This window comes from Apteryx rowi, unplaced genomic scaffold (assembly GCF_003343035.1).
Source record: "Apteryx rowi isolate R43461 unplaced genomic scaffold, aptRow1 scaffold_93, whole genome shotgun sequence".
NCBI classification, from domain to species: domain Eukaryota; kingdom Metazoa; phylum Chordata; class Aves; order Apterygiformes; family Apterygidae; genus Apteryx; species Apteryx rowi.
Genome location: NW_020451238.1, coordinates 1,433,922 through 1,460,200, shown reverse-complemented (window position 1 = coordinate 1,460,200; position 26,279 = coordinate 1,433,922). Strand labels below are relative to the sequence as shown.

The 26,279-nt window shown below is 39.9% G+C and overlaps 1 protein-coding gene across 6 annotated transcripts; it reads right to left on the bottom strand.

Moving 5' to 3' along the window:
- Window positions 1-1,750: 1,750 nt before the first annotated feature.
- On the bottom strand, window positions 1,751-25,873 carry COMT (catechol-O-methyltransferase). Of its 6 annotated transcripts, XM_026091946.1 has the most exons (9): window positions 25,768-25,868; window positions 19,400-19,540; window positions 17,698-17,764; window positions 17,253-17,429; window positions 15,464-15,529; window positions 13,547-13,829; window positions 11,572-11,765; window positions 9,481-9,612; window positions 1,751-6,940 (listed from the first exon to the last, which is right to left on the bottom strand). In XM_026091946.1, the coding sequence occupies exons 6-9, from the start codon at window positions 13,827-13,829 to the stop codon at window positions 6,761-6,763; spliced, it is 789 nt and encodes a 262-aa protein (XP_025947731.1). In that variant the 5' UTR covers window positions 15,464-15,529; window positions 17,253-17,429; window positions 17,698-17,764; window positions 19,400-19,540; window positions 25,768-25,868; the 3' UTR covers window positions 1,751-6,760. The 6 variants fall into 6 exon arrangements, with proteins under 6 accessions (XP_025947731.1, XP_025947732.1, XP_025947733.1 ...); XM_026091947.1 differs by lacking the exon at window positions 15,464-15,529; XM_026091948.1 differs by lacking the exons at window positions 15,464-15,529; window positions 17,253-17,429.
- Between the last annotated feature and the right edge of the window lie 406 nt (window positions 25,874-26,279).

Here is a 26,279-nt window from a genome sequence, read left to right as displayed (position 1 = left end):
GTTGGCTCCACTGTGAAAGCTGGAAGGAATCTGCCAGTGAAGGGCTGGGGTAGAAGGGATTTTTATCTACAGAACTTCTAGTGGGAGAGATGGTTGTGGAAGGAAGAGAGGGTGTTGCAGGACTCCTGTGAAGAGGAGAAGGGAATTTGTTGGCCCAGTGAGGGCTAGATAACATGGGGGAGGGAGGAGACTTCTGATGGCAAATAACTGCAGAACTTTGTTCCCTAGGAGGTGACTTGCACATCTCCCAAGCATCTTTACTAAGCTGTGGAGGTTTTAAGAAAAAAAAAAAAAAGGAAAAAATAAAGAAAAGGCACTTAATGTTGGTGGGGTTGTTGCGAGTCAGGACTCCCTTATTGAAGCATCAAGTTGAGTGTGTGAGCAATTGTGGCAAGTCAGTAGGGTACTGTGATTAAGGCTTCCCAGGTTGGTCTGTCTGCAGAATCCAACAGCTTGGGCAGCCATAGGTCCTGATCTTCTGTGTCTTCTGGGCAAAACACTTGCCTATCCTAGTTCTACTCTTAGTGCACTCAGACATGCAGCTTCTGAACGCTTCTGCATCATGAAAGCAAATCTTGTCTCCTTTGCCAAGACATCACAGAGAGAGTGATTTGGGGCTAGGAACTGACTTGTGGTAAGTGACACATCAAAAAAGCAGGGGGTTGCGTGCTTGTTGCAGCAGATTAGTAGGTCCTTGCCAGCTCTGATGAGTAGTTTTTAGTGATGTTTTCTAGCATGCAAGGCTTATGCTCGGCAAAACAATTTTCAATCCTCGAGCAGTTTCCAGAGCTGGAAGGTGGTGAGTTACCTTCTGTTACTTGCCTTAAAGTTGAGCTTAAAGGGCTCAGCTACCTGTGAAAGAGAGGCACATCTTAAACTCTTGGAGTAGGCAAAGCTTCCGAAGCCAAATGGGCATGTTAGAGAGTGGTTATAGTCTCTTCTGCTTTCTAACTGCTCACTCAGTGAAAACTACAGCGTGCCAATATCTTCGGTCCACAGTTTTGTGCTCTTGGGTTTGGGTCATGCTCTCATGTTTTTTGAAGGTGTTTATACAGGCATAGTTTCTCACAAAGTTTGAGCTGATGCCGCTAAAATCTGATATTTCCTTATGTTTGACAAAGAAATTCTCCGATTTATTGGTACAGTAACTAACCTAGTACAAACATTAAGAGAAGGTATTACGAACCTGTTTGTTTTTTTTTTCTCGCCTGTCTTAAGTTTTACATTGGGGTAGGATAATCTGAAGTCCAGTTGCAAGGTGAGGAGGAAGATAGCGCAGATACTACAAGGCCTGCCAATCTGGTTCTTATTGTTCAGAAAAACAAAATAACTAGACTAAGAAGCTTACTGGTAATTAGTAGCTAATGTGTTTGTAACTATCATGTGCCTTAAAATTTTCATGGTAGGAGAATAAAAAAAAATCAACAATGTGTTTTCTGTAATACTGCTCGACATTCTCTCTGTAGTTTAGACTGGTGGGATTTTGCATTGTATTTACACTGTACTATAAACTGAAACAGTTAGAATGGTTTGATTTTACAAGTATGGAGGTGAAGAAAGGCGGATTATGCTTTTCATAGAACAAATGTTACCGTGACAGAATGTATTATTATTATTATAGGACCTTTCCATAACACAGACAAGTAGAATGCTTGTTAGAAACCAGGTATGTAGGATAACAATTTGGTGTGTTTTCAATAAACCATGCCTGGAAAGAATACACGTGCCATTGGTTATCTCTCTCTCTCTCTTTTTTTTTTTTTTTTTTGTTACATCAGGTATCACAAATATTCTTTGGCTTTATGACAGCACTTTTCTGTGGCAGGGGATTATTCAGTCCTAACTCAGGTCAGCACTCAGTGTGTTAGTAAAAGTTCAGTGGTAATGAGGGCAATTGAAATATCCTTTAAACTAGTATAGCTGGAAATTGTGATTCATTGCCATATGTTGGAGTTGTAGCATAAAAGCCCTATAAGGACCTTGGATGGTACATCATATTTTTTTTTCCTTTTTAATATACAAGAATATTTCTGCAGGAAAGACAGCTGTGTCACTGTTCAAAGGTCTGCACAGTTGGGACCACAAGCCAAACTTGCTGATGGCTTTTCCACCTGGGAAGCTATTGACATTTCCCAACTTAGTCATAAAAGCCTTGTAACATTACAAAGATTTCACATTTTTGAAACATGTGCAAGTATACTCATAAACACAGATGTGTAAGAACAACAGAAAATCTGTAAGTTTATTGGAGCTATGTGTGAGATTTGGTTGAAATGAGAAATTGATATTTTTGGGATGTGCCAAATAATTTAGTTTTGCTGCTGTGTGGGGAAAAAATTTCACCTCAGGTAACAGCCAGTTACTGGCTCTTTTTTGGTTAATACTCCTGAGGAGTGGCTCTGCCAGGCAGGTTCATATATGTTAAGATCAGTGTGGAGACTGATGCACCCAAACATGGCATGCTTACTGACATGCCCTCACGAAGCAAGACAAAACCCAGTAAATCTTGACATAAGTGTTCTGCAAGGTCTTGCAGATGGAATGGAGGTTGGCTCTTCTGTGAGTTCAAGGTTGATGAAAGTTTGCTATGTGTTAATGCCTCATTGTACCCTCAGCGCTGTGTGGTTCTATCTATTGTGGATGCTTGCAAACAGCACTGGGAAGGTCATCTTCAGCTTGCCTTCCCTCTTTGTCAGATGTCCAGAATGCATACACAGAAGTTAGGTAGAATCATCTCCAGGTCCTGTACTTGCATTTGGAACATCTAGTTTCACAAGTGCTGTGGTAAGATGTGGGCTCCTGGGCTTAGCATCTCGCTCCTAGGTATCACTGTCATTCTACTGCAATGGGGAATCTGATTGTCTTTCTTCATGGATGCATTAATGTGGCAATGAATAGTAGATGCTGTAGGTAAGATACTGAACTAAAGCAAATATGTTGTTTCTACAAGTGACCTTTTATAGCTGTCAAAGTGATTTCATTTCCAGTTTATCACAGGTTGGGCAAATGGAAGCAATGAGTCCCACAGGTGAAGGTTAACCTGGGAACAACAGGCATGAAGTATCACAGCCCTCATCTATTTCAGGTTTCAGCAATGTCTTGGGGGAATATTCTGTCCTCATGACTGTCTTCCCCACTGTCTCTTACCGTGAAGATCTCTGTGCAACTAAAGCACAGCAGTGGCAAAACCTCACTGTGGTACAAGCTGACAATGGAGGATTTGTTACAGTTGAAGTTGTTTTATGACCATTAACTGAGCTGTGGAGACAGAGGCAAAGACAGTGAGGTTCCGTTTAGTATGCATGCACAGCAAACATAGCGGGCTGTTATTGATACAATGCCTTATAATTGACTCTTAATTCACTTGCTCAAATGAAGCAAATGAGAATGCATCACTGATCAGGTGGTGTTGTCTTTAGTGGGGGAGCTGGGATCTTGATGGTCCCTTTGCTGCCCTCATAGGGTCTTCTACATGTTCACTTCACTGGATCTGGCATTTGTGACTTATAGCTCAAAATTCATCAGAGGGTGCTTTCACTTTATCATATCATTGGGAGGAAGCAGTCTCCTATAGACATAGAGTAACTGCTGTTTGCTCTGATTGGTAATTTCCTGTGTGTAAGGATTGCTACATGGGTGCTGCTATGCTCAATTTGGTATTAAATTAGGAAGCTAAAGGGACTGGGGCTGGGTTTGACTTCCTCATGAATCCTCCACTTCTCTTGTACACTGATTTAAAGAATCAGTTTAATATTTTGAGAGATGGCGTCATGTCCCTTTGTAACAGAGAGACTGGCAGAAACTAGACTTCACTTTCATGTATTGCCTGAACCACTAAGACAACTCAGAAAGTAGTTGCCATTTGGAGAATAAATCTCAATTAGCAATATTTGGTGGGATCCATCATTTGTGACATGAGTTGTGAGAATTCACTGAAGGGTTTGTGTTGTTTCAGCAGGATTCTTTTATATTGGGAGCTTTCTATGAGTGGTATGCTCTCAGCTGACAGACTTCACACACTTGCTTCCACTGTTTCATACCTGCGTTTTGCAAGAATAGGTTGTCTTCTAATTGCTATAGACTGATACTGCWCTGACACTCAGTAGGTTTTTAGAATATATCTAAATTGCTTAGAAGAAAATCCATTGCCTACTTTTTACTTCTCCCAGTATTCAAAGCATGACTTTATTTTGAAACATAACTCTTCTCCCTGGGGGATTTCACATTTATGCATCAGTGACTCCAGATCATATTTGTGCAACTGACCAAAAGTTTTTTTTCTAATTACCAGTCATGCAAACTCCATCAGGCTTTTTCCTTTTCATCCCTTGACACCAATAATTATGAGCATTTCAGAAGTGTGGTTAAGTTGAAAAATTTTTCTTGCATGTGAAATTTTGTATAAAAAAAAAAAAAAGAAAATCTGATGATACATAGGCTGTTTGTTTTGTTTTTACTGCTTCTCTTGTGGGAGATCCTGCCTAATGAATTAATACCTTTTTTCTACTAAAAGGTGGCTGTTATATACTTGCTTATATATTACACATGCATTATTCACTAATGCATCTTTTGAAATATCCGTGCTAAATCAAGAGGTTCCCTCCTTCCCTGCTTTTCTTAATGGTCTCTCTGCAGTTATTTTAGCCATGCAGAATGGTGATGGCTAACAGTAGGAATGTGGTTTTGTACAGAAGCATTCTGCCTGCATTTATTGTTATGCAACTTTCCGCTTGTATCTGAGACTTTGGTTGATGTACCAGTATATACAAATGCATTGCTACAGCAGGAATGTCTGTTTAGGTGCAAAAGTGTTTAAAGCTAGAAATGGAAGAGGATTCTTTGGAGTCATGACCTTAGGTGTACAGAAAAAAAACACTAGTCACCTACAAGCATCCAGACTTTCCAATGTGCTCTATGAACTTGTGTATGCCAGTAAATGGACTTGAATATGATTTTCTTCTTTGAAAATTTTGCAAAGATTACCTGGAATCACCTGAGGGACTTTGGCCTGGTGACAGCAAGTTGAGCACCAAGAGGAACTGCTGCTAAGCAAACTTGCAGAATTAATCACTGACTCATTTCACAATGTGAGATGGAGGCCTCAGAGCACAAGGATTCCTCCTACACAGCACGACGCAGCCATGAGGGACGACTTCTTCACAGTCTGATTCGGCGTAGTAAATCTTGTTTTTTCCCAACTGCGACAGAGTTTAAATTGTTAAAGAAATTCCAGTAATTTTGCATTTTTGTATCCCTGTGAAATGCAAGCTTTACAAGCTGACTGGGTCACTGTGCTTGCTTGGTCCATTCCTGAACTGACCATGTCACCTTAGCTTGTTCTAGTTTCCTTTTATACTGGGCAGAAATTCTCTACCATGCTTATTACTGGTATCCTGTATTTTCTTTAGTACCAATGCCAGGATAAATAAGACTTCAGTAAAGGGGTATAAAAGGAAGTGGCTTTTAACAGGTCTGTAAGAATCCATTATAGAAATCCCCAATTTTCACTGTTTTTCAACTGTTGGGTCTTTCTGTGACTGTTCCAAGACTGGAAATCTCAAGTGCAGTGCAGAATTCATCTGTAATGAAGGAAGTCATGTGCCTGCTCTTACTGTTCTTTTTTTTTTTTTAGTTTAGTTTTTTGTTGTTGTTGTTTGTTTTTACTTATAAATGTGACTACTGCCTCATTATATAATGACAACAGGACATGCGACAAAATGCCAGTGCATTGTTGTCTTATTCAGGTGAGTTAGAGACTTCAGATTTGGCTTTGTATCTTCACAGTGATAACACTTGCTATTTATATAGTGTTCAGCTACAACATTCAGTTTAACCAGGTGTGCAGGAGCCACCTGGGAAGACCCAGTCTCTCTGCTGTAATCGTTATGCAATGCCTTAGACATATACACAGTGCTTTGTCTAGAGTAAGCAGTGTGTTCTGCCCCTAAAAAGTACATGCTATGTATATACAATGTAATAAGGAGGTAAGTAAATGGAATGATCTCAAGGTTTCAGTGATTTTATGTAATTCTGGTATTCTGTTAAAAAACTTGCTCCCTTTGTCTGTTACTGTGTTTATTTTAATGCACTTAATTCTTCAGTTTTCCATGCCTCCGCATGTGCAGGTTAATAATCTTGTTCGCATTGCCTTCTGCAAAATTCTGTTCTCATCATTGCATGGGTCTGTCTTCTTTCAGCACATGCCCTTTTCTCCAGCATACAGATGATTAACTTTTGCAGTAACTATGCAAAAATGTATCTGATATCACTACACGAGCCTTCACTGCATGAAGTGGCATGCTAGTAATTTAGCAAAATCAGTGTGCCTGAGATGTTCTTTTCCTCCAGGATGCATGCTTTTTTACTCTTGAGAATGATTAGTCAGTTTAGCTTTGGGACCCAAGTTTTCAGAAGTTGCAGTGATTTTTCTCCACCCCATCCCCACTGCAAACTGTGGTTGCTTGGGTTTGAGCTCAAAGTAACAAACTGTGTTGTTCAGTGATGTGTTAGTAAAGGTAAGGCAACAGACATCACCTTGGTTTGCAGAACCATGTGAAACAACAGAAACAGGTCTTTGAGGAGTTACTCTACTTACACACTCCAGATCTTGATCTTCACCTGGCCTAAAATGACCTCCACTAAAGCTTGCTTTAATTACAGGTTCCAAAATACAAAAAGCAAAATTTAAAGCATGGACAAGTTAATCTGTGCAGTTGCATTTACATAATTTGAAACAGAAGTTGAGTATTAATGGCTCTCCTCATCCCAAAAACACAGCCTTTTCCATAGCATCCTGCACTTCCATGTATTCCAGATGAGCTGGGTAGTTAGTGCATTGGAAACTGGGATTGTTGCGAATATACTTAAGGAACTCTGGAGCTCCTGGGCAGATGACATTGTCAGCCAGAAGAACTGAGCCCTTCCTCAGCAAGTTGCATTCCTAGAAAGAAGAGAAATTGCTTCATGGTGACTGTTAAGTGGATATGGGTTTGAATGTCATGTTCTTTTGTGTCAGCCATGTCATACTCAAGAGCCTGCATACAAAAACCCATTGTACTGTGGGTTTGGAGGGTAGAAAAGACAAGGGAGAAGCTGAACAACTTTCTATCCAATCTTCAGTGGTTGTATTTCCTACACTGACACTTTCTGCTGACACAATTGGAAGAGCATTAGTGATGCTGATGATTTGTTATTTCAAAACCTGAATGATGCAACAGCTTAAGTGTAGTGCATGTATGCAGTTAGCTGTTCATGTTGTTTCCAACTATGTCAAAGTGGTTAGTAAAATAGTTCTGTTTTGGCTTTCATGTCTAAGGGTTGAAGCTTTCCTTTTATATGGCATGAAAATGTTGTAGTAGCTGTTAAGGCCACCTAAGAGATTGGCAGGTACTGGACTGCTTTGGTCAATTCCAGTCAAGCCCCCAAATCAGGAAAAAAATAGATTTCCTGAGCTGCTTTTCCTCTCCTCTTGCCCAACCTTCTGCTACTTTGTTCAGCAGCAGGGCATGAAGTATGGTTTGCATGCAAGGAACATCAGTCTGACAAATTTCCACAGGGCATAATTAACTTGCAATATTCACTTGAAGTTCAATGCTTCTCCTCGGTAAACCTACAAGCATAATTTTTGCTGGTATTTTTGTCTACTAGAAGTTGCTTATCTGAGCTCATCAGCTATTCTAGAAAAGAAAGCCTGTACTTAATCAGGCTGGTTGTCATCCTGTGGTTACAGGCAGCAGCCAAAGCTGAAACATGGTGTAGTTTTTGTCACTCCCAGTGTATCAGAGCATTCCTGTTGATGAGTGTGCTGCAGAGGCTATTTAGCTTACTGCTCTCACCTCTGGTGACTGAACACCAGCCAGCACAGTAGAAGTGATTTCAGAGACATGGCGAATATCCTCTGGTCTGTTTCTATTGTGCAGATTAGAAGCCTGTGAGTGACAACATGCTGTATTTCCCACCAGTCATCAGGATTTCTGATGCTCTTTGTGCCAGGCTTTTTTTTTTAGAACTGCAGGAAGAGGAATGATGTCTGGGCCACTTGAAATACTCGCCACAAATATGAGTTAGAAAGAAGGTTTGTGACATCTGAGGAAATGTGGGGATCTTCATCTTCTCCCCTGAAATTCACAAGGTTTTTTTAAGCAAAGCAACTTTGCGTCACACATGCATCAGACTATTCCACTAAGATGAAACTAAACTGGCTCTTACTTGTTTGCTTTGGTTGTATGGTGAAGGTTCAGCTATGACAAGGATGTGCTAGTTCTTCCCAGTGGAAAGAGCTCAGTCATGATTATGCAGCCAGTTTAAAAGAAAACATTCTCTGGATACAAAATAATTGGGGCAGGGGGACATTTTCTCTAGCTACTGATGTGTAAATTCAATGCTGGTTGTCCATAATCCTAAGCAAATCCTCTGCTTTTCAAACAGCTGTCTGGACAGGGGTGAAATTAAAAACCAGGATAGCTTGGATGAGAAAATAGTGTTTGTAGTCCTCAAGCAGGGTGAGGATGTAGCTGGTGGACAGACTTGCTGGTTCTGAATGTAAGAGTCAGCCTAAAAAAAGTGGGATTTATTGTAAAGAAAATAATTGAAAAATGGCCCTTCCAGCCAAATAGGCAGTTTTAGAAACTTTTATCAGCCTGCAACTCCCAAACTAGGAGAGTATCTGCGTGTGTCCAGTGTTTATAGATATAGATGTTCTGAATTTAAACTTTTTAACACTTGAAATTATCTTCCCATCCAGAAGTGCTCTAGTGCACAGTTACCTCCCTTTTAATGCTATCTACCATTGCCTACTGCTGTTGCAGCCAACTCATTTTGTACAGATAACAGGAATGGTTGAGGGGGGTTGGGAAGAAATGAGCAGAACCTTCATTCAGGGCTGGAGATAGAGTTAGACAGCACTTCTCTCGCAAGTGCCTGACTGGGACAGTCTGCACTCTTCTAGAGGTTGTGTTACAGCCAATTAATTAGGTGGAGTAAAGGCTCCTAGAAAGATGATATCCAGCTATGCTACTAAAATAGTATTTCATCGAGAAGCTCTGCTGGCAGCACAGCCCCAGGCAGAAGTGGAGGAGTTGGTATTCAGGAAATTAGAGCAGCAAATATGCAGGTCCTGAGTCTGGCCTGCTCCCAGGTCCAGGATGTTCGGGTCAAGTGTTTTGGTTAGTGACCACGTAGAGACTCCCTCCAGGGATAGCAAGTCCCAGACACTGCTCCTCCAGATGGGATTTTTACTGCAGACCCATTTGTTCAGGAAAAAAAGATTCACCAGTATTTGCAAAGTCCTGAGCTATGTACTGTGGGCAGTTGTCCCTGAGAAAGGTTTGGGACCCTTTCCCCTATATCCTTTCTCATAAGGTTGCTACTTAACTGCCATTTTTCATTTTCCAGGATGAGGTCCTTCATAAAGAATACAGGCCTCACAGATATCTGGGCATACGCTACTTTATTTTTAGGACTGGAATTGTTCAAACTCACCTGAAGCAGGATGGTGTCTGGTGAGTATCTGTCTTTCCAGTGGTCAAGAAAGACAAAATCCAGAGTATCCACTTCATATTTTTTCTTCAGCTGAGGGATAATTTCCTCCGAAGGGCCTTCAAGGATGTTTACCTGTAATGCAAATCCATCTGATGAATTGTGGACTATTAAGAAAAAGCACATGCCTCTAGCTCTTCTTAAGTTGTGGCCAGGCATAGCTCAGTACAACCTCAGCTGAGTTATTTGCTAGAGTTAGATCACGTGGACTTGTTTTAACAAATCAACTCAGTTATGTTCCAAAATATTTTTCCTCTGTGCTATTATATTAAAAAAAAACCCCAAACTTTGACCTTGTTTCTGTTGGATAAAGTGACTCTCTATGGGCAGCAAGGGAATCTACTGTTGAAAACACTACTTGTATTAGTTTGGCATTTTCATTGCATCTCAGTCAAATCTTGTAGCCCAATGGGAAGCAGAAGATGCAGAGAACAAAGCTGGAGGCTACAGTATGTAAGATTAATATGGCCAGTAGAGGGAGGAGGCAGGAATAAGGCTATTACATTTGCCTCACAGGTTTATTGGCATAAGCACTGTTCAACTGAAAGAAGCTGCTACATGCTGATTTGTTAAGCAAGTACCGTATACTGTGGGTGGATGAAAGAAGTGGTAATGTGACTGGTTTATGACTCATAGCTGATCAGGAGACTAACTCAGATGGGGAAATGCAATGTGAGATGTCGCTACTGCTTCCAAGTTCTCTTCGAGAAGTTAAGAAATGCATTAGAAGATCTTACAGTGGCATTCATTTCCTCTATTTTTATAATTTATGTTGAAGCAAGTTGTCCAGATTGTCTGGTCAATAGAGAGGCACTTCTTGGGCATGAATCCTCTGACCTGCTGTAGATGTCTGCCTTGGGCTGAGATGGATTATAGACTGGAAATACCTGTGTCTCAACTGACTGTACAGGGAGTCAAGACATTGCAGATTGCCCAAAATACAGGCATCTGTATTGTGACCATCTAGATTTGAACAAGTACGTCTCAGCTGAAGTCCATTGCACATTATGCAACTGCTTCCTGTGAGCTTTTGTAACAAGTTAGACTGTGGTTCAGTTTTCTGTCATACTCAGTCTTGACACTGATTTGAACCCCTTAGAATATTGCTTTCCTGCTTAAAAACTAGTCTAGCTTTTGTGGAGGGTGACACAGCGAATTACTCAGCTGTACTCCTGTGAGAGGTCAGGGAGTGTAAACCAGGCAAGAAGCTAAACTAATGAGTGCTGTTGGTGCAAGAATAAAGGAAAACAAAATATCCATGAATAAATATGGGCTGGAAATTACAGGTTTCTCAGGAGGAGAAGTTTGTGGGGGAATCCTGCAGCTGCATAACAGCAGCAAATCTAACCAGTTTTGCAATAGTGATTGCTAATTTTAAAAAGAAGACTTTGTGAGCTGGTGTCCTGTGACTATAATAAGTGAAACAATTGACCCAGGAGCTTCCCTCCAGGCCTGTATTCTTACAGTCACTATGGGCTTTGATAATAACCCATAGTGAACTGTCAGCAAACTGTCTGCCTACTGCAGTAACCAGTGAATAGTAAAGAGGCCAAACAGGAAGATGAAGCCTAAATGCTTTCAAATGTTAGGAGATTTGGATTTAAACAATTGGTTCTGCCCTTGCCCCTCTGAATCCTCATTCTGACTCAGACAGCAGAGAACCTTGGAGAACAGCCCTGGTCATTTTGGTTCCACCCCCTGAGTCTTGACAAGCCCAAAACTCTACCCTGACCCCCCACTGGGTCTGAATCATACTTGGGCCCCCAACTGCTGTCTATTCATTTAGCTTGCTCACAATGTATGTGCAAAAGAGCAAATGACCTTGGTTTTCTGCATGGAGACCTTACAACTTCACCAGTTTTCCCTGCTATCAAGCCTGTCTGTTAAACTCTGCTTGCTCCCAAACATTTAGGATGTTGCACTTGCTTGACAAGTAGAATAATAAATTTAAACCTTTCATTGCTGTTTCTTTGGACATATTTGCATTTTCCATGTATCACTTCCTCGTGCCAGCCACAGAAAAATGGTATCTACCTTATCTTGTACTCCAGCAAACTCGATCATCTGTTTAGCAATAGCAGCAAATTCTGGGTTGAACTCCACAGTGAGGAGACGAGCACCGGCCTTCAACAGCCGAGCAATCCTAATTGCTGAGTAACCGCAGTATGTTCCCAGTTCCAAAACAACTGAAGGCTTGATCTCCTCCACTGTCTTGTCTAGAATTAAACCTGAATAAAATGGAAATGGGTTAACTTTTGACAAAACTGAACTGGTTCATATACAGAAGGGGAAGTTAGTGATGAGAAACTTAAAGTTCAAGTGATCAGTTGCTCAAGATATTCAAAATTTAAGGGTTGATGTCAAACTATATACTGTTTCCTTTGCAAACTGTCTGTGATCAAGTTGATCATGGACATTCTAACATTCAAAATGCAGCTTTTCAACTAGAAAAATCCTAGTTTCGCAATATAAATATTTCTGAGTGAGGAGATGCCTGAGTTAACTGAAACATTTTTAGTGTTAAAAGGGAAAAATGCAGTGTTTTATTTCCAAGAACTTATTGCAAAACCTGACTATATTTGTGAAATATAAAACTCCTGAATTTTGAGTGCTCATGATTTGTTGCAAATGCTACTTGCAGTAATCCGATGTAAAACTTCTCATTCTAAACAGTTGTTTTCCAAGGGGAAAAAAATTTAGTTAAAGTTGCAAAGTATTTGGATTCACTCAGTAAATTCAAGGGATGGAAAACATTAGTCAATTGTTAACAACAACAACAAAAATGTTCCCAAAATGAGGTGACAGAATACTATATCCAGAAGATAAAGATTTCATTGTCAGAAAACTGTTCCCTTTCTTACTTGTATGGATAGATACTAGATAGCTAATCTTAAAAGGTATTTGAAGGGATTTTTTTCTGACCCATCTATTTTCTAAGCATACATATACATTTTATTATGTGATTTTTTTTTTTATGGATCATTTGTTTATGAATAGTATGATGTGCTACCGCTTGCATTTGAGACTATATGGTCACTCTGGAAATCTTGGAATTAAAGATGTATTAACTTTCTACAGCTCATCTGAAGAAAAGTCATCTTGTCAAAGCAAAATTAGAGTGAAACTTTTAGGAATATAATCCCAAATGATCTAAGTTTAGAGCTTTAACGATTCCTACTCGGCACTGTCTGCTGTTCTATTGCCCTAAGCACCCCAGCATGGTATGCAGAAGAGTTGGATTCACAAAATGTACCCATGACATAGGAGCATTTTTATTACAATGCTTACAGTTGTGTTTCATTAGCTATGTTAATCCTAGACTAAGCAAATTCCTCTAACAATTTCCCACCAGAAAGTATATACTGTAAGAAAAGCGTTTGTATTTAATTCCCAAGGGACTATGTTAACATTTTGCCATTACAGTTTTATGAAAAGACTGCATCTTAAAACCACAAAAAGACTTCCCTGCATCTAAGAAAAAGAAAATAATGTTTTGTCCACATAGTTTGTTTTAGGAGATGAGAACAAGATGATTTACTTGTTAAGTAGCAGCAAAGTCTGATAGCTGCTTCTGTGGATTACATGGGTGGGATCTCTCCCTTCAAAAGTACATTGTCTTTAACTTGTTTGCAAATACAAAATTCCTGTGGTTTAAAATACTTCACTTTTTTATATAGCATCTTTCAGTTGAAAATAGCCACCCTGTGTGGGAGTTGAGGTACAATGTAGCTCTAGAGTTTCCCATAACTTGTCACCCTTTGCTTACGCAGTTGCAGTGTACACAACATGCACAAAACAAGATTTAGTCCCATGACTTCTGGATCTCACTGGAGACCCATTCTCAAAGACATCTGCACAAGCACACATTATTGTCTGCAGAATTATTTTGTTGACCGCAAGGCTGCTGTGGGTCTTTTTTTAGCAGACAGCAGTGGCTGTGTGAATTCAGTAATGTGTCCTGTACTGTACTAGTCTCAAATGATACTTCAAGATATCCTGATGCAATTACCTTTTTCACAGCCCACGTTCATGGCCCACTCTTTCTGGGAGCAGTACTTATCTATAGTGTCCATGACACTACAGGGGTCCCCTCGGACTGCATTCTGCAGCACAAAATTTAAAATCCTCTGTTCTTTGCTCTGATTCATGATGAAATTGGTTATTTTCTCCCGGATGATTTCATTCCAGATAAGGGCAGCAGTGCCGTTTTTCCTGACGAGTACCACAAAGAGCAGCAGAAGGAAGAGCAGGACGAATACAATGAACAAAAGGACTGAAGAGCTCTCCAGCATCTGGAACGAAAGAGAAAAAAACAGCCCAGGGTTAAGGTGGCACAGGAGAAAGCTATTTTTTGTGTAAATATTAAGCTGAACAACCCACAACGAACCATCCTGAAGAGGAACACACCGAGTTTAATTACAACACCGTACAGAATAGCTGAAAATGGTTCTCTGTCACTCGGTGACGGCTGGTGCTCTGCAGCACTACCTTTAGAAGCAAATTCTACAGGCAGTCAACAAGTGGCTTTATTTAATGCTCTGATCCCTTCCCCCWCACAGCTGCTCAGTCCTGGCTCCAAACATGCCACTGCACAAGAAGGCTCTTAATGAGCATCAAACCTGTTCTAACCATTTTTTAAAGGATTTAAAATCTTAAATAATTAGACTCTGCATGTGATCTCGCTCTAATCTTTGAGCACTGGGAAACTTCTGAGCTAGCCTTGGCAAGAGAATAGTGAACGCCTCACCTTTTAATTCTGAGCTACCTTGCATGCAGACCTCCTTGTTAGCCCCTGCCCTTCTGGCATGCTCTGCAGAGAAACAGGCTGGATGGTTTAGTAGGACTCAGCTTGCCCCCCTCCTCCTAGAGCTTGCAGCAGAGAGACCCAGATGGCATGGCTTACAGAAGATGGCAACCTTTTCCCTACTCGTTAAACCTTTGACATGAGCCATCAGTCTGACACTTCTGAGAACGAAAGATAGATATATATAGATTTTTTTTTTTTTTAAGCAGGGATGTTTTCTCACTGGTTATAAAAATGCAAAGCTAAATTCCTGAATCAGAGAAGTGCCCAGGCTCATGAACTTCAAGAGATGTAAGAGAAGAGCACATTGTTTTCCTCTGATGGGCAGGCTCCAATTATCTGATGGGATTGTGCCTATTTTTCCCCTGAAATTCAGTGTCATAGCTGCAGGTTCCTGTGTGTGTGCAGCACAGGTACTGTATGTGTGTGTGTATCTGTCCATCTCTGAGTTCAGGGCATCTGAACATAAAGCTCACCAGATGGGATGCATGTCACCCTGTACGGCTCAAGCAGTAAATCCTGTCAAAGCCATTTACTCTGATGGATTTCAAACAAAACAGTATACAGGAAGGTGCTCTTATTTCTGCGCAGGAGTCACAGCATAAAAGACCTGATAAGAAAGGATTCTTAAAATTAAAGATTTGATTTAGCCTTTGAGAGAGTGCAAAACTAAGGGTTGTGACTTGCTTGAGGCTCTGGCTAAGCGCCTCTCGTACAACACAAAACATACCTCATTTCTGATGAAGTAGCTTGTACCACCTCCCCTTTCCAGCTGCCTCCCGCAGGCAGGGGCTCACAGCTGCGTGCTGGGCGGGGAGCACAGGTTGGAACGTGCTCTCGTTAGCAGGAGCATGAGTGAATACAAGGTTCATTTGTTCTTGAAATCTAGTCTGGCACTTGAATGCGGGTCTAAAGGATTCAGAAGCTACTTCTTAACCATAGTACGCTGCCTTGAATAGGGCCTGTATGGTGAGTTGCATTGGTTTTTAAACTATTATTTTTAAAGAATGTGATACTCGACTCTTGGCAGTCTCTTGTTCTTCCTGTTAAGTCTTTTTGTCTTCCAGCTTGCTAAAAATGGTGAACAGCTTCCAACTGTGACTGTGTTAATGTTCCACTTACCTGAAGTTTAGCAGAACCATTGCTGCAACAAGAACTGCAAGAAGATCCTCAAAAGTTTTGCCTAAACTGCCAGAGACCAAAAGCGAAGGGGTCATATGATTAGCCAAATATCCCTCTAGATCTCTTCCGACCTGTTCTTGCTTCCTTTTTAGTTTGTTTTCCCCAAAAATTTCCCAGGCAAATCCTAAATGTTAAGGGTGGTCAGACCTCCATTCTGTAGAGTGACCTGGTACATGTATGTTACCCATGGGAAAAATCTATCCCAGTGCTTTAAATTTTGCATCATCATGCAGAGCACATTTTGAGTTCAGAAGATGACTGGGTTGCTATGGAGACATGCTCAGCCTACAGTAGAGCTGATGTTTGTTCACTCATCCACTTACCAGAGTTGCACAGCAAGTATAATTTGTTTGGAGCTCTTAAAAGACTATTTCTTCTGCTTTCAAATAGTCATCAACGTTAATACTTGCCTTTCTAATGTTTTCCTCGCAGAGACTGACCTGAGACACTTCCTTTCAGGGCTCACTGGTATTATTAGCGTATGAAAATCTTGCTTCTTGGGTTTTCTGAATTTTGTTTCCTAGGCAGTAAGAAGCTTTCTCTGTGCCTCAGTAAGATCGTGAAGGTTGGAATGTCAGTTTTGCTCCTCCCTTCCATGCACTAGCGGTTCTGCTGACAAGTCATAAGTATCCTGAGCCTTCCTAGATGGAGTTTCTGCTCTTTTCAGTTGCTCTACATAAAGTTATCACCTGTCAGTTGGGGGCTTGGCTTGGACTATGAAAATGTCATTGGTTTAACAGAAAAATATCTTTCTAGTTGATGTCACTTAGCTCTCATGGCTTATTATTGACATAGTGGAGAGGCAATAATTATTCTGAACTGCAAATGAATGGATGGACCCCAGAAAACATTTACTGGTGCCAACGGGCGTCTAACCTTCCTGACTCTAAACAAGGGGATCTGTGTGAGCCTTGCGTACCAGTGACTTGCTGGGTAGCAGTCCAGCCATACTCAGGCACTTCTAGAGCTACAGACTGTCTTGGCGTTCCAGATCATTTTGCAGTATCGCCAGACATAATTCCCTGGTTACAATGGATATTTTGGCATCCTCTGAGTGCAGCTGACGTAGACTGTTGCTTTGGCACTAGGATATTTTGCCACTGTGTTTGAGGCTGTCCTTCAAAGATCTGCAGACAGCAAGAATGGATCTTAGCTGCAGGATGAACTAGGTTGCATATTTTTAGGGGAACAGCTTTCCTCCTTCATTGCGCAGGATAGCTATAAGACCGCTTGGTGAGATCTTGCAAAACAAGGAGAGACAGCATCTGTAGATTAATCTTTATAGCTGCTTTCCATTGACCCCTATTAACTCAGCCCACGTCTCTATCCTGCAGAAATGCTAATACTTTTTTTCTGAAAGGAATCAAACTGTGAAAAATTATTTTCATATCTTAACAAAAAGGATTTGTTTGGAGGCAAAAACCTGCCCCTTCATTTTCATATTGCTTCCAAGCATAGAAAAGCATGTTAGCAAACAGTTTTCCATTGTGTAGTTTTTTGATGCTGCTACAATTTTTTTTACGACAAAATTGCAAAACATCACATGCTCAGAAGATCGTGTGTTTAAAGAAGGCCTGCTTCTCCATTGTCTGTAGTCTGGGAAATGCTATTGCTTAACATGTCTCTGTTAGCCAGTGAACAGAAAAGCACTCTACTCAGATTAGGCCTGCTGAATTTTAGTAACTTCAGCTGATTTGAACAAACTGAAATACATCACCTTCATCCTTACCTGAACAGCAATATCCTTTGACAATTTTGTAGTTACAGAAGAGGGCACTTCATGGTGTGGAGCAAAACACCTTGTTTTAGATGCACATGAACTATCTTTTCCAAAGGCACAGATTGTATTCAGGCTGCTGTTGGCCTACGGCTGCCACTCATGGCAGGTACTGCAACATGAAATCCCCTGATGCCAAGAAATACATAGCTTGACAAAAAGGCATAATTTAGGAAACGCTTCTGAGCCACACAGATAGCCACAGCCTTCTATCCCTTCTAGTCATCCCTTAAGCAAAAGCCCGAGTAAACAGACAGCCCTTTCAGCTTGTCTGGAAGGTCAACAACTGCTGGCTTTGTTGGGATATCTGGGAAACAAATTCTGGATCTCATGCAACAAGTAATGGCTCTTGTTGCCTCAAATGCACCCAGGAATCCTTTGAAGGCAAAACACTTACCTCTTCTTGTCATAACGGAGCTACACTGGGGAGTGGCTGTTAGCACTGGTTTGTGTAAACATTTTATCTAACAGATACTTGTCAAGAAGAAAAGAAATGCCTATGTTTTGGGGATGGTCTTGGAACTAAACCTTAAGCAAGGAAACAATTCAATTTGGCCAGTCCTATGATCAAGTGCTTAAAAGGATCCATTTCTTACAGTGCTTCAGTTAGATCCTTGCACATCTGAATCCCACAGTTGACTGCTACCATAGATAAGAGCAGAGCCCACCTGCCTCCACAGGTCCTCGGAGTTAAAATTTGGTCACTGGTAGCAAGAACCTATGGCATGCATGTTGCTTTTTTCCCGCTCCTAGATGAGCTTGCTTGTTTTTGCTGTGCTGAGGATTATGTTTCAATTATTGGGGTTTTTATCGCTGTACAACACCCCAGCAACTTGGTAAACTCGCAATACAGGTTGTTCTTAACAGTGCTCCTTTGAGAGGCAATAATCTTAAAAAACAGTTTCCAGAGAAGGTAGGTTTTAAAAGGAACAAAACAGACTTGTCTTATTTCTTCTCTTTTTTTTTTTTTTAAACACAGTTTCTTTTTCCAAGTTTGTCCCTCTTTTAATCTCAAAACACTTTCTGTCTTCTTGGATGTGAAAATAAATTTAGTGATAGCACTAGACTGTAAAAACAGTTTGTCAAGAGCAAGATGAATTGGTAGTGGTCATGTACCCAGAGGGAAAAAATCTGTACCAAAATAAGTAATAGTTTTCATATTCTTAGCTGGCAAATATTTGATGTGAAAATTAAGTGCGTAATTCAACCAATTTAAAACTACCACTACATAAGAGACAGTCATGTTATGACAGCTTTAGAAAAATGCAACTGTAATTTTAGCTTTAATGTGGATTCATGAGATTCATTAAATATGCAGTAAAACTGAACTTGCATGTAGACAAGTTTCCCATAGCCACTTATTACAAGGCAGTYGCTCCTATTATTTAATGCTTGTTTTGAGGTTCCAAATACACGTCAGCACTGCAGCCTTTTCCATGTGTTAGAAACACCTTGATAAAGTGATGCTTCTCTTTGAAAGCTAAAATTTGAAGTGGAAAACAGTAGGAAAATGTAAAATGGAGCAAGGGAATAAACAGAAAACTGGAAGGATAACATCATAGAAAGGGATGAATAACACATATCACTAAATCTGTTTTCAAGAAGACAGAATTGAAAAGAAAACATATTAAAATTTCATGCCCAAACCTGTCAAACTACTGTCAAGTCTTTCTAAAGCATTGGGTTATTTTCTTATGCATCTAATCTTACTCATTTTGTCAGATTTCATAAGACCAATTCATGACTCAATAATGCAGTTCAGCATTTTTCCCCAATGCAAATCTTAATAAAACAATTAGCATTTAAATGGGAATACCTCTCTTTCAGTTTACAGAGATTTAAAAAAGCACTTTCAAAGAAAGAGGCAAACACAAATTGTGGGAATCTGCTGCCCCAGCTCACTTACTCTTGAACATAGAATACCTAGGTCATTTCAATGGCTTTAAAAGAAGCCTCAAGAGACTGGTTCAGACTTAGGCATCTGTTATTATGGCAACAGTTGTAAAGTTAGAGAATTCCTGTCCCAAACTGTTATATGGTCTACAATTTTTCTAGAAACACATTAAAAATGCCCTTGTGATTCATCACAAAAAAGATACATCCTTGTTCTTTATTCTTGTAAAGGTGACTCCTGCCACTTCACCAAAGGTTACTGTAAGGACCTTTTAGTAATGCTATTTATCAGTCATTCTGGTGAATTCTTCCAAGCACTGTTAAAAAACATTTGGTCTTGGAATTCCCTAAAATGAAAAAAAATGGAAGTAGACCAATTGGTAATATCAGTTTTTAAGGTAACTCCAAATAACCAGATGAAATTCAAGCTGAGATTTTTTTCATTGTTTCATAAAGACTGTATGAAGTCTTCATAACAGTATTAGAGGAAGGTGTACGGGGATTTAATCTAAACTGGTGATTGCTACTGTTTCTCTATTGCCTTCCAAAACAACCTCTCTCTGCTAAAAACTGGTATTTTCTGAGAAGAAAAATAAGATGCTGAAAGTAAACAGGTTTAAATACTTTGATGTTTAATAAGGACATATGCCTTAGTGGGTTTGGTACTTAGGGGATTAAACAAGCATTAAATATGATTATTTAACTATTCTGAAGCTTGATTTATTATATTATGAATAGTTAACAGGACTTCATGTCCTACAGATACAAAAATGAGAGTTGACAGTTATTAAAGTACTTGGGAGGTTGAACACTATCGGATAAAAAAATTTTCTAAACAAAGAGAATCTGAATAAGCCTACTTACAGAGCCTCTCATTATGATTTTAGCTTGGATAAACTGCTACTGTTTTACTTTGTACTGAAAATGAAGTCCTAGACATAATCATGAAAAAAAATCTCTCTATGAAGACCCTGTGTATGCTAGACATTCTTCATTAGCTTCATTCTAGTCTTCATCAGGACTAGAATGAGAGTGAACTTTGTAATGCTGAGTCAGGGGATTTAGGTTTTAGTCTCATTTCAGCAATAGTCTGACCTTGGGCAAGCTGTCTAACCTACATCTCTGTTGCTACAAGAGTAAGTTTATGTTACTTCTACTTCTGTAATTTTCAAGATGTTGTGAAACTAAATTAATCCTTGTTGGAAAAGTCCCTGGTATGGGTATATGGAAGACACCTGAGGAATGACGAAGTGATTTTATTAGTATTAACTAGAAATCCATTTTAGGATACCAACATAGCAAATGCCAATGTAACATAAATATTCCTGACTTCATGAACAACAGGAAAAATGTGGAAACAAACAGTGCTTCAAATGCTTTCCTTAAGTGATTTCTGCTTGCTGATAAATCAGGCCTCGGAGGAAAGATGATGTTACATCCAATCTTGCTATAATTTTTCATGCATTTAATCTAACTGTCAAGTGCTGGTTGGTTGTTCAAGAGTTTATTACGAGTCTCCAAGCATTCAGACAGTACTATAGCATTCTGATGCTAAAGGGTTTAGAATCTAATTTAGACTTTATTAGCTCACATAACCTGGTGAATGGGGAGTGCTTGGTAAATTTATACCATTCAACCTTTTTTCACAAAAGAATCTCTCTATCAGCCTAATGGTATTGATGGTAATAGAAATGGACTACTGTAGTAGAGTGCCTGGGGACAACAGGGCCTGCACTTGTTACAGAGACACTGCTAAGTGTCCAGGGAGAAGAATGTAATAACGCAAACAATTTTCTAGAGATTTTCTACAAAGGCCATACAAATTAACAGATTAACATTTGTCCATACAAGAGAGGTAGGTATGGCTCCTAATTTAAAAGAAAGTGTTAAAAAACGTTGAAGAGGTTAAGTTTGAACTTTTTAATCGGTTACACTGCAATTATGCCTTTAAGTGTCAGACAACCTGAAGAACACTGGGGAAGCATTGCGAAAACAATGCAGAAGAGTTAGCACTTTTCTACACATATTTTTAAAAGTCTGTTATTCTGCACTAGGCCAGAGTAGATCTGTGTTGTGCCATGACTGGGACTGAAATTCCTGACTCCTTGTCCTAAGTTCTCTTGACTGAAGCAATCTCTATTTTCTGGCATTTTACTTTTCTTGATCCTTTCCCAGAGCAAAAAAGACAGAGTATTTTGGTCAGAAAGTCTAGACTGACTTCTGCCAAACATATTGTATCCTGTTGCTCTAGGCAACACATTTCAACAACTTCATATTTTAGAACTTTTAAAGGTCAAAAAAATATATTTTTACCTTTTATTCTTTCATTAGGGTTTATGTATTTTCAAATGAGTGCAACACAGTGAAGAATAATCAGCATATTGCCAAATGTGAATAGCTTGTATTTCAACGGAAACTTAGTCTGGGTTTTTGAAATTCCAATTTTCCACTGACATCATGAAAACAAGCTGAACAGACTTTATATAATTTTTCACTAAGTATTTCTTGCATGAAATCTCAATTTCTCTCTTCTTAGGGTTTCTCAAAGAACTACAATTTAGCTTCATTACTATGACTACAAAAATTTTAGACCTCCATAAATGCAAAGTTCTAATGATTTCATTTCTTTTTTTTTTTTTTCCTAGTCCTTTTGTCTTTTCACTTCCCTCTTCCAGGTTGAAAGGAAACAAATACAAGCTTCTTGTTAGTGAATGAAAAGAACAGAAAAGTGCCTATTATCTTCTAGGGAATCCCATCAACTAAGCTTCATACAGGTGTTTAACTCCATTCCCCCTGGACAGATTTCAATTAGGATAATTATATTCTACCCACTTAAAACTCCCTTTGCAGCAGCTATTGTCTAAATGGCATTCAGTGCTGTTACCCAAAGGAAAAAGTTTATATAGTGGTTATGTGTCCCATAAAACAGACTAGGGTTTAGAAGAAACTGGCCTCAGAGAGGCCTCCTCTCCATCCAACAGGAAGGTCCATGAGGGTCTGTAGAGTTCAGATCCAGACTGGCCTAACAAACATGCTGCAGGATTAAAGCCAGACTTTAGCGTAAAAATATTGTTCAAGAATAAGAAATGCACTTTACTGTCCCCTGAGTAACAACAAGTTTTTCAGGAATAAGACCTGTTCAGGTGACCCTAGAAAACATTTGTTTCTAATAGTCCTTATTCCCACTCCAGAACTTTAGATGCCTTTGTATTATTTGTACTACTGTTTTGAGCTTGGGGTTGGCGTAGCTCAGCTGAGCTGTATGAATTCCACCTGGGAGACACTGAACTGCTGAATGTACTGAGTGCTATGCCCTGCCCTAGCAGCACACCAGGAAAACATCTTCTCAGTTCAGATTTTCATGCTTTCCAGGAGGTGAAATAAGCTCCATTTGAATCATTCTTCCCCCTCTCTCCCCCCCAATGGAGGTAAGGAGAAGAAACTGAAAGAGAAAGGCATTATATCTCCTTAAACTCTTCCAAGATGGCTAGTTGTCCTCAGCGTAATCACCTGTGACAGATCTATTTCATGTTTTCTCTTTATATCACAAAGGCCAAGGATTGGATGCTCAGTGTCCCAAATCCCCACTGTGTTGTCCTGCCCGCTGCCAAGGCTACCAGCTAATCTAGTGTAAATCTGTCTTTCTCCCGGAACAGCCTTCGGCTATGCACAAACTGCTCTCCAGGCCAGGGAGGCTGCATGACTGAAGACTGGTAGTGAGGACACCCACTGAAGGATCTGGAAGAGCAGGAAGTAAATCCCTACTGAAATGAAGCTTTCTTTCTATGAAAAGGAACAGCTCTAACAGGCCAGGCAAGGTGAGATCCACTACAGCACAGCAGGTAAACAAAGTACTTGCCTGGAAAGAGGCATTCGGACTGAGACAGAGCAGGGCCTCAGACCTTGCTCTCAAATTCTGAGTGAACACCCTCCCCAGAAAAGTGACTGGAGTAGGCACAGGCTGTCTCTTTATTTTAGCTAGAAGCTGCTTCCTGAGAAATCCCTCCTGAACAGAGTTTCATCAAAACTGGTATGGCCTCACACATTAATATCTGGTTTCAAAGACTGCTGCCAAAATTATATTTTTTCAGAAAATTTCTGGTCAGTTCTAATTTCAGTGAGCCTGAAGGAATGCTGAAAGACAACAGTATGGGACTGGCAGAGATAAACCTGATCCCAGCTCCGGGCTGCTGAATAAAATACTGCTAAACTTGACTGACACAAGTAAATTGTTTGCAGTGTAAACATGGTTAAGACCTTCTCCTTCTGATGCAAACTAAAGGTGATTTTTCTGTTGCACTTAAATATTGTGATCTTGTAAATGAACGATACTCTGAACCTGAGGGCTTTGTTAGAGGAGTCCATGGCTGGCTAAGCACAAAAAGGTAAGCTTAAGTGAAGAGATGAAGTAAAGATGATTTATGGAGCTCACTGGTCTGAGGTATAGTTGATAGTACTGGTAAATATGAGTTTGTTTTTAAAGGACAGAAAGTAAAGGATGTCCATAAAGGGCATCAGAAAGATACTGTGGAAGCAGCAACAGGGTTAGCAGTGAAAGTACTAGGTTTTATTGTACTTCTTCAGAGACATTTTGCTCTAGCACAACTTCGTAGTCAGAATGAAAACACACATAAAATACAGCTGCAGCAACACATTTATAAAAGCAGCTATTCATAGTCAAATATGACTGAACTGAAGCTTCAACTTACATTCAGCTTTTTCTTGAGCGCAAATGAGTACCAAATTCCAGCATACTTATAGCCATAAATTACATTTTCAGTTTAGTCAGGGTTATCTCATCTTGCTTTTTTCAGCTGTCAAGGTTTACAATACAATACAAATACATTACACACAAATATGTCCTACTCTTTCTCTGTGAAAGCTGTAGCTGCCCACAGACTGGCTTCCTGACAATGAGTGCCAGTGAGAAACGTGGCAAACACTGCTTCTTCATATTCAGCACTGTCTAAAATAGTGACATTATTGAAGATAACATAACATGTCAGGTCCGAGAAATAGGAAAATAGAAATATGTACCTTTCTCAGTACAGCAGAAGCTGTTCCCTCCGATCTTTTCCTGAGCTGCTCTGCTGTGGATTTTACAGAATAAGAGTCCAAGAGCTTGCAGTATTCAGTCACATTCAATCACATCACAGAAATAGCTTATCACTTCTGTTACATGGACTCTAAAAGAAGCAGTGTCCTTTTCCCCAACTCCTCCTTTCACAGATTTCTGCACTCCTTAAAGGTGCTCAGTGCTCTAATGACCTTGAAGAAAGCTATTCATCTGTCTTCTAATGACAGTGTTCTTGTTACTTAGTTACAGCACAGTGCATGCTGACAAAGTCAGGTATGAGCCAAATCTGCGCTCAGTGTAAATGCACTGTGTTCAATCAAGCATGCAACACCAGGAATGAATTTGGAATGATTTAGTTCTTTTTTCAGCTCAGACATGGCATGCTACTGCCAGTGCAGAAGTCGTAGAAACAAGATGTAGGCATGTGGATTAAATATAGAGTGCTGCTTGGAGGGAGGGGAAGGGAGGTATGTATAGCAAATTGCTTAATAGCAACTAGAGAAAAAGGTGCAATCAACACATTATAAGGAGTATATTTGAATTTCTATAGCTTCTAGTTAGAAAAATATTGTACAACAAAACAGTTCAGAGACAAAAGAAGAGGTTTATTCTAATAGAGCTTTCTCTGTCTGGACTATCTTGTTTCCTTGGAGGTGAGAATACAGGGGATAATCAAGCTGCAACTAAATTACACCACAGAAGAAAATTAAAAAGCTCAAAAACCCACAACCTGACAGTAGTTCTCTGTTGCATTCTCACTAGAAAACTCAGACCTAGTCAGTGTTTGAAGCTCTAGCCTAGAAACTTTTTCCAGGATTCAGAGAAGAAAGGGCTTGTAAGAAAAATGGCAGCAGCTGGACCTGAGTGACTGAAAACAGGTTTTTGTCATAGGAGCGGGGAAGAAAAAAGGTCCTTGAAAGAGTTAGGGGCTACCTCAGAGCATTAAGAGAGAAGAATAAAAATTTGGAGTGGATGAAATGAATAAAGAATTGTAGGAAGCAGATACAAAAAACACTTTGATCCTCGCTTGTAACTCTAAACAAAACATAACTAAGACCCTGGAATATAGCACAGTGCCCAATGTCAATACAGAATCACTTTGAAATATCCCTTCCACGTCTAACAGAGCTTTAGCTCAACAAATATTTCCTTATAATCCAGACATCGAGCAGAACAAAGAATGAAAAAAGCAATAGTGTACTCCAGCTTCACCAACAGTAATTTCCTGTCTGGTTGAAAGCTAGTTCTGAAAGCATGACAGGTTGTGTCCACGAGATCGCTGATGCCACCCACACTCAATTTTAAGTGAGAACTTATTTTACCGCTTGGCTGTGGTGAAAAGAACTTAAAACAGTAAAGCTAGTTCTATGCACTGATGTTGTTCTGTAAGAGTACAGCTATTCTTCGAGGATGTCCTTACATAACTACAGCCAGTTGTGAACTGGTGGGTGGTATCAGCCCAGATTCTGCTTAGCATAAATTAGTGCCAAGACTTACCAGTTTGAGCAGAGTCCCATGACAAAACTTCTAAAGGACTTCTAGATTAGAGCTGAATCATATTCTTCAGGCTAGGAGCATGGGAGGAGCAAACTTGTTTCTGCCTGCCCACAACTGTGTACTTGTATGATAAAGGGCATGCCTGCAAAGTAACCCCTTCTGCTGTCAAGATATTTCATTACACAAGTAAAACTGACAAAAGGCAATTAATTGCAAAACTAGATAAAGCCATAGGTTCAGCTAGTTTAGCACCCAAACTGTGTGATAACAGCCAGAAGTTGCCTCCAAGTAGCAGACAGTAAAGAGCAGAAATCTCGTAATGCATTACTATGGTATAATTTTCTGTAAGAGAAGTTTCTTTGACAGGCTGTTAGACTTTGACTTATGCCTTTCTTTAATTTACCTTTTTGCCCAAGATAGCATCTATCTAGCTATGGAGTTTTTTGGTGAGTTTTGGCCAACGTAGTTATATTGCTACAGTCCCTAGAGTGGACAGTTATACCGCTATTCAC

Bases quoted from the DNA above. Each gene is read 5' to 3' on its own strand.
- COMT (XM_026091944.1), bottom strand. From the start codon at position 13,829: ATGCTGGAGAGCTCTTCAGTCCTTTTGTTCATTGTATTCGTCCTGCTC. The intron at 9,613-11,571 runs GTAGATACCATT...TTTGCATTACAG, and splicing joins TTGCTGGAGTACAAGATAAG to GTAAACATCCTTGAAGGCCC. The intron at 6,941-9,480 runs GTGAGTTTGAAC...TCTTCTTTCTAG, and splicing joins CAGACACCATCCTGCTTCAG to GAATGCAACTTGCTGAGGAA.